Below are 8,948 nucleotides of genomic sequence, written 5' to 3' on the forward strand. Positions count from 1 at the left end.
ATGTTTTACCTTGTTTTCTAATGAAATATTTAAGCACCCTTAAAAACTACTTTCAGAGAAGCAAAACAATGTTAGTATATCAAGATAAAGAGATCTGTCTTAGATATCTTAGCTAACACTCCCAAAAGAGATTTTATGAAGACTGCAGAGTTAAAAAAGGAGTCTAAAAGCAAATGAAATATAAGAAAATGAAAGCATTTGATATAGGAAATCTCATATGTGTTTACTCAATGTAGTAACAGAACTTAACCATATACTAGATTTACAATGCAATTAGTACAAGAAAAAAATTGGGCTAAAAAAAAGTCTTATTTTCTAACAGTTTTGTCTCTACAATACAACTTGTTTTAGGGATATGTGAACTTTTACTGGAAAGTAAGGAAAAAATGCTGTAGAAGTATTGTTCATCATTAGTTCATGTCAACTAATTCAGTTAATCATTGTTAACAAATGAAACCAGGGTGGCATGACATAAACATCAGTAATTTGCTTATGTTAGCTCATATTAAGCAATAAAATAATTGTACATTTATGTAATTATTTGTTAAGTACCATTGTAATATGCACAATAATGTATAATCAGTCATAATATTTTGTGACAATGACCAGCTGACTGTACTTTCTCCTTACAAGATACCTGATTTAAAATTCTATGTTTTAGATTCTATGCTGTTGTTCATCTTTTTAAGTATTCATATTGATTATACAATCAAAATAATCCTCTATCTCTCTCAGCTGTAAGTCTATATTGTTGCATTCATAGGAGTCTATACTCATGAAAGTGTGTGTAAATGCAACCGACCTTTACAGGTCTTTCCGTCTTGGCTGATCTCGTAGCCGCTCTTGCAGTAGCACATGGCGCCGGTGCGTGTGACAGCACAGTTGTCCTGGCAACCAGTGAGAGTACAGTTGAGGGCCAATTCTACAGAGATCAGAGCAGAGGACGGCTAGAGGTCAAACAACACAGCAATTCATTACCAAACAGACTGACACACTGACTCACACTGACCATCAACACTCACTACAGAGACTTCATGAAGATCGCAAAGTTCAAAACAACAACAAAAAATATATTACATGCATCTAAAAACCAAATGACACATATCACATAAAAGAATATGATACACAAAATCTCATAAGTTTTGTTTTTACTTAATGTAATAACAGAATTGCATCACATACTAAATCACAATGCTAGACTAAAGGCACTGGAATCAAGCTAACATCTAATATACAGTAATTCACCAAAGTGCACTTTTGTATTTCATTTTATATTTTTTGTTTTATCAGCCACATTTTTTTCCCCATTTTAAATATGCAAAACATCTAACTACTGTATACATACAATTTATAAAGACTTCTTTAGGTATTTTGAAAAATAAAAATCTATCTGTTCCTGGTCAAGTGAACTTGGATCTCTTTTTAACTAAAGATGTCTTAGAATTAACCAGGCTGTACCTACTGTTCCTTTAAGACTTCTATACTGAATAAATATGCCATTGTAGTTTATCAGCATGGTAAGAAAAAAAAAATCTGTAGAAAAACAGAAATGGTACTGGTAATTTTCTACCAGGACATTATCCATTAGGTTTAAAGACATTTCCTTTTACCCCAAAACACAACACAATGCAATGCATAATTCAAAATACGGGTAAAACATGTAAAAATCAATACATATCATCATATTAACACGGTACATTAGGCCCTTTTTTTTTTTTACAGACTTTTCTTAAACAAAGATAAGATAGAGTTGCTAAACACTAAATGGGTGTTGTAAATGTGGGCTAAATAAGCCCATGGTTTTAACAAATGGTCTGGCTGGACTAGAGTTTTTGGCTATGAATGTTGAGGATGAGTATGCCTGCACAAAATTTTGAAGTATTTTATGTAAACACAATAGCTAAGAAAAATTCTGTTTTCCATTAAATGGCATCTTTGACCGATTTGACAAACCACAGAGTGACAGAAATGAAATAACAGCACCTGGTACCTCAGCAGGCGGTGAACAGGAGTGATGTTAAACACACACACACACATACAAACACCTGTCCCAGAGCTCAGGGGACGCCGCAATCATAAGCATTCAGTCAGAAACAAATGAGCCTCTAGATGAACTGCAGCAGCTCGCAGCAGCTAAGCTAATATGCTAACAGCTCATTATGTAGACAGCTTAGTGGATTTGTCAGTGCAATCATATGCTCTGTCCAAAAACAGTGAGTTCTGTCTATGTATGAAGCATTTTAAGGCATCAAAAGCCCACTTCTGACATGAACACTGTTCCAAAATTTCCAAACATATCCTTTATATGCTAATGGTAAACTCTGTGGAAACTGACAGCAAATCAAGCTCTATTTTTGTGTGGCACATGGAGCTGCTGCCTACCAACAGGGTTCCAAATCAGTCACTTTTGAGGTTCTGTTTCAGTTGGGATGCTGCCTTAAAAGACAACTGCCTGTGTTGGTAGGCAATGAGGTAGCTCACTAGGTTCTGGGACAGTGCTAACAACACACACATTCTGTGTCGATATACAATCACAGCATAAAGAAAGTGAGTGTGTGTTTTGATTTTTGTGTAGTTATGTGTGTGGATGAGTGCAAGCATGCAACGTTGAGCATGTTAAGTAAGTTCTAATCCTTAAGAGGATTGAGTGGAAATTTGACAGGGATTTTGCCTTAACTTCACATTTCACCACACTATGGTAACACACAAGTACTCTGATGGGTTAAAACACTTTTCACAAAGGTTACATCCCAAAATGAAGCGAAATAGTTCTGTGTTTCACCTCTCTCAAAATGACGACACAAAATTTGTGTACAATAAACATCCATATATCAGAATTTGTCATTCAGTTCTGTATATACCGGTATATATCCACCAAAATCAAAAATGGTCCTCATGCTCAAACCGTACAGCATAGCACTAATGCCAAGAACAGAATTTTGATTTCCAGGTGATGTGAATATTTTCAAAACTGTTTCACATTTAGCTTTGATTAAAAGTGTCAGTCAAATGCATAAACGTTAAATGAAAAAAAAAACCTTGTTGGTCACTCTAAATATTTTTTCCACATTACGTTATGAAAATATCACATTGGGAAAATAAATTTTTAAGCTGCATTTCTGAGCCAGTAATGTCTGTTCCAGTATTCTTGACTAATGCACCTTCTGCTGACCACTGAACTGTTTTGACCAGATTCGCTGTTCCTCAAGGTAACTCAAGGTCCTCAAGGTGTTCTCTCAAGGTGTTCTCTCAAGGTATAAGGTCAGATCGCATAGTCTTCAGTTTCAAGGACCGACTCTGTATTGAGTATCTAAAGTGACACATGTCCTCATACATGAAGCAGTGCAGAGCTAATAGTGTTTCCAAATCACGGATTTGATAATCAAGCAATTCAAATTTGGAGAAAATGCATTTTATGGAGGGAGGCAGTTTAAATTCACTGCTTCTGCCACTGGACAGCGGTGGGGAGCCACTGTACAAATACAGAGTTCTGGCATGAAACTCTAGACGGCGCAGTCCGATAGGTCTAACTCAGTCTGACCTAATGACATCATTATCACATGGCACAGCTGATTGGTTCTCTACTGTATTTGTAGCCAATGAGCTCGCTGCTCAACATTCAAATATATGACTAGTGCTTGCCATAGCAGTCGCAGCTTGCTTCAGAAACCCTCCACCTTCCCCAGCTCCACCTGTATAGATCTGCTATGAGGTGATTCATGTATGCTATATGGGGGTTATTTCATGTATGTTATATTTGCAGCAGCAATATTTCTTACATGCTCACAGCAGCATGTTGTGGATGTATTGGCAGTAGCAAGTCTCGGTACTTGCTCTGCCGCAGCAGCAGCACAGCAGATCTATTCTGCCAAGACCAAATACATTAACATTGTCATGTACATTACCATAGTGTTGTCATGACAGAACTACAGTTTACAAAGCTACTCATAATGTAGAAACAATATGAAATTATATTAGCAATCCATTTTATTAGGTCATGAAAATTGGCCATCACATACTAGAGTTTGCAATTGTGCAGGACTTTAAAGACATAAGTGCATACTGAGAAATGCAACTGTTGTCATTCTAAATTATCTATTAATATTAATACTTATTCACACAGAAGGTGATTACTGAGAAGTGTGTATGCATTACAATATAATACAACAATACAAATTTTATTTCTATAGCACATTTAAAACAACTGCCATTGACCAAAGTGCTTTCCAGCATCATTACATACAGCCACACAAACATTACAAGGGCTAGACTGTCTGCACTCATCTCTCAGTTAATTCATGCTCCTGAAACACCATACAAACACACGCCAGTGTGTTTATGTCCAGACAGGTTTGTGTCACCTCACTAGAGTTCACCCACTAGTGCCTAAAGAGAGTGACTACAGCTATGTGTGTGCATATGGGGGTGAAGCTAAAATAGACAAAAGGTAAATCAAGGTTAATCGCATATGAAAACCCATTAAGAATTTTCCTTTCCTTGTATACACTATTTGAACTACATTTCTGTCATGACAACTCTCGGAGGGATTGGCATGGTAATGCACATGACAATGTTAATGTATTTGGTCTTGTCAGAATAGATCTGCTACGCTGCTGCTGCGGCAGAGCAAGTACCGAGACTTGCTACTGCTAATACATCCACAACATGCTGCTGTGAGCATGTAAGAAATACTGCTGCTGCGCATACAACTCATATGAAATAACCCCCATATAGCGCACGTGAATTACCTCGTAGCAGATCTATACAGGTGGAGCTGGGGAAGGTGGAGGGTTTCTGAAGCAAGCTGCACTGCTACGGCAAGCTCTAGTCATATATTTGAATGTTGAGCAGCGAGCTCATTGGCTACCGATACAGGAGAGAACCAATCAGCTGTGCCATGTGATAATGATGTCATTACGTCAGATTGAGTTAGACCTATCGGACTGCGCCATCAGAGTTTCATGCCAGAACTCTGTATTGAGGTCAGATCTTAAAAATTTACAACTACTGCATATAAAATGTCATAAAACATTGTACATTTTGAGGGGAAATCAGCAGATTTGTATTTGTTTGTTTATTTATTTTGGGTTGTGATCACACAGTTTCCAGTAAATGTGGATCAGTCTTGTGGATCACTCCTTTGGCCATTCCTCCTTACTCCTTCACTAGCGGAATTTTCTCAGATAACAAAGCATTCATAGTTTCATCAATGATGGCAATCTGTCCTGGTCCAGAGGCAGGAAAGCAAATAATTAAACGAACCAAATAATTATACCGCCATCCCTGTGCTTTACAGTTGGGATGCGGTTGCTGTTATTGAATGTGGCGTGTTGGTTTTGCCAAATGTAATTTTTCTTAACCAAACTGTTTTACTTTGGACTCATCCATTAACAAATCAATACTTCCAGTAGTTTTCTGGCTTATCCTTGTGTTATTTGGCCATTTTTAGACAGGCAATAGTGTTCTTCTTGGAGGGAAGTGGCTTCCTCCTTGCTGGAGTATGCTGCTGTGCACATCATTCATGTTCAGTGTTTGTCTGAATCCAATGCAAGACACGCCTGTAGATCCTTGTTACCCTGAAGTTCTTTGTGATCTTCTGGAATATTATAACATTACCTTTTCAACGTAATTGCGTATTACGTGAAGTCATGGACGCACATCGCAGAGCAGTGCAAGGCACGCATTTTTGTTTATAAAGCATATACTTTTTTTTTTTTTTTTATAAAATGACCGATCGTTTCGCTAGATAAGACCCTTATTCCTCGTCTGGTATCGTGTAGAGCCCTTTGAAGCTGCACTGAAACGGTCATTTTGACCTTCAACCGTTTGGTAGCCGTTGAAGTACACTATAAGGAGAATAATCCTGGAATGTTTTCATCAAAAACCTTAATTTCTTTTCGACTGAAGAAAGAAAGACGTAAACATCTTGGAGTAAATTATCAGGAAATTTTAATTTGAAAGTGAACTAATCCTTTAAAGTATAATTTTTGCTGTTTGGCCAATGGTTTATTTCCATGGAAATTTGAACTTTGAAGTTCAACTAGTATCTGTTTCAGGCCCCAAGCTATATTTTCCACAGAAAGACTGATATTATTAACACTAGTAATATTTATATACAGTATAGCATATAGCAATTATATATAGCGATTTATAACCAAGCAATGTTTGTCGTCATTACCTCTGCAGTGCGCCCCCTCGTCTCCTCCATCAGTGCAGTCGGGGACGCCGTTACACAGCTTGCTCATGTGAACACACAAGTCTGATCCCAGACACTGATGTTCATTAGGAGGACACCGCGACACACGGTTATGAGGACCTGAGAGAGAGAGCAGATAACAAAAGCATAAAGATGATGATACTACAAAAACATCCTACTTTGGATTGCATCAAAACCTCGAGGTTATATGCTGAAATGGCGCAATAGCATTATGTGCCACATGTTAACCCTGGAACAAGAATTCATATGTTTAAAGTGTAGGGAAGATATTTTGAAGGAATACTACAATTTACTGGTATCTGTTATTTTAGAAACTGTTTCCTGTGACAATCTGAAAAATACTTATTTTTTAACCTCATATAACAGCTGCATCATTTTCTTTCTTGCTTTCAAACACGGTTGGTTAAATATCCCAGTTTATGGTTTTATTATGACTGTGTCCATAAGTGTGCGGTCAAGTGTTTGTCTCTGAGTCACTGGATGAGCTGTATTTGTGTGTCTGGGCTCTCGTCCGCTCTGGAGTGGACAGAACGCTGGGCGTGGAGTGAAAACGGACCAAAAGTCCCCAAATTATTGACCAGAAATGAGCGAACGTGTTATTGCAGAAAGATGATGCAACACAGCAGAGTTTTAAAACAATAAATGTTCCATGTCTAGTTTACAGATGAGATCATGAATACAGTGCCAGTACAAACACATATCTGCAGTGCTGTATTTAGTACGCTATGACACAGGTTTTTAAGAAGCGTGTGGGAGAGGATGTGTACGGTCTTCTGTCAAAATACATTCTCATATCCCCGTTTCAGTCTACTACATTGACATCTTGAAGTGAGTCTTTGGCACTTTCAGAATATTTCTATTCTTATATATTCTCATATTTGACATCTTTCACACAAACAGCAAATTCTAGCAATTTCAGAGCATAACTAGAGAAAAAATAAATAGTATTCCATGGTGTTTCCATAACTTTTAAAGGATTCTGTTCATTTCCATGATTTCTCAGGCAAGGAAAGCACAAATGTGTCATGCCTACATACAAAAAAGCCCATTTTAAGTTTAATTATTTTCCCTTTATAGTTTATAAAGAGTAAATATGCTTTGTACAATTCGTAAAATTCTTCTTCTTCATAATGTAAGTATAATTAAAACAATAATAATTAATAGCAAATAAAAGGGAAAAGTTCTTTAGAACATGTCATTTGCCAAATTTGTTTTTTTTCAAAAAAGCCACTGAAAATATATCTTGCAGAGAAACGCATCTTCAGTGCCTCCTTCTTTATAATTTAGTTCATACATGTAACACAGAATACATTTGTGCCAGACATGTTTGTTTTTCACTTTATACACTCTCTACTTTACTGTAATTTTAGATGTTTATGGAAAAAAGCTCACAAAAAAGCCATGTCTTTAGAGCAAGAAGCTTTGAATGATAGTACAAAATAGTTTGAAACCTTAAAACCTGCCGCTGTTCTGGGACATTTGAAAGCCTAGCTTTGGCACTGTTGCTCTCCCAGGGGTCCTGTAAGCGTGAGGGATTGTGGACACCTTGCACAGGAGTGTGCTGAGACCATAAGCCTCTTGTAATATTATGATCACATGTGGCGCTCCAGAGGATCCAGAGGTGGAAACTCTCGTCGAAGGGTCAGAAAACCTCAGCCACATAGAAAACTCTGGAATAAGACCCAGCACATGGGGAACGTGACCTGGGGCCCCTGTGACAAGACCACATGCCGGTCAGACAAATGAGGCAAAGAGTGAGATTTTGAAATATAAAGACAGAATATGGAGCGCACTAGTGCAGATTTCACATGCTGACAGCTAGTTTATTTCTCTCATTTATAGGTAACAGATGCTCGAGTAAAACTCAAACCAGGTAAAACAATTTAGGGCAAGGGTCAAATATTGAGTGAAGGCAGATTTTAACTGAAAGGCTGAACTGTGTTCTAATACCAGAGGTATTTGTATTAAATATCAGGCTGTCACATGTGTTTTGTAATTTTGTATCCACCTTATTCCTGACGAGCCTACTGCGTTTTGAAGGGTGGCACTTCCGGTTTGGGGAACTAACATACAGAATGAATCATTTTAAATCATAAGGTTGCCCTACAAATAAAACGTATCCGTCTGTTTGACTGAATGAGCTGCTGTCGATTTTCTTTCATGTTTTATTTTCAGCCATCATGAGAATAACGTAACACTTGATGTTTTATAGACATGTTATAACAAGAATATCTATGGCTAGAGCTCTTTTCAGTCGCTGCATTCTTTTCCTCATGATTATTTTCTTTTTTTTTTCCCTTTGCATTCCACTGGAATAGTATGAAAAAGACAACATATACTGCACATATGTGGTCTGTTCTCCCAATTTAATTTACAATATATCCCATTAATAATTCACTGGAATGCACAAAGCATCTCTTGTTTTTCTCCTCAAATCCTCACATCACCTTCCAGGTTTGTTTTCATAAGAAAATACAAGTTATTATCTGTCAAAATGACAGAAATAACTTTGGAATAGTATATGTGACCCTGGACCACAAGTGGTCTTAAGTGTAAATTTTTCAAAATTGAGATTTATACGTCATCTGAAAGCTGAATAAATAAGCTTTCCATTGAGCAAAATATTGAGAAAATCAACTTTAAAGTTGTCCAAATGAAGTTCTTAGCCATGCATATTACTAGGCTAATCAAAAATTAAGTTTTGATATATTTACAGTAGGAAATTTACAAA

General features: G+C 37.0%; 1 protein-coding gene across 1 annotated transcript in view; it reads right to left on the reverse strand.

Annotated features, from left to right (window-relative positions):
• The window catches only part of LOC107670926 (low-density lipoprotein receptor-related protein 1-like), a gene marked incomplete at its 3' end in the record, with an annotated part of 97,609 nt that overhangs the window by 57,953 nt on the left and 30,708 nt on the right, over positions 1-8,948 (reverse strand). The window contains exons 3-4 of the mRNA XM_016463748.1: positions 6,179-6,316; positions 803-922 (exon numbers count right to left, since the gene is read on the reverse strand). Of these exons, the coding sequence (XP_016319234.1) occupies positions 803-922; positions 6,179-6,316 (258 nt within the window). The remainder of the gene's footprint in view (positions 1-802; positions 923-6,178; positions 6,317-8,948) is intronic.

Source organism: Sinocyclocheilus anshuiensis, unplaced genomic scaffold, assembly GCF_001515605.1.
Source record: "Sinocyclocheilus anshuiensis isolate Anshui unplaced genomic scaffold, SAMN03320099.WGS_v1.1 scaffold1503, whole genome shotgun sequence".
NCBI classification, from domain to species: domain Eukaryota; kingdom Metazoa; phylum Chordata; class Actinopteri; order Cypriniformes; family Cyprinidae; genus Sinocyclocheilus; species Sinocyclocheilus anshuiensis.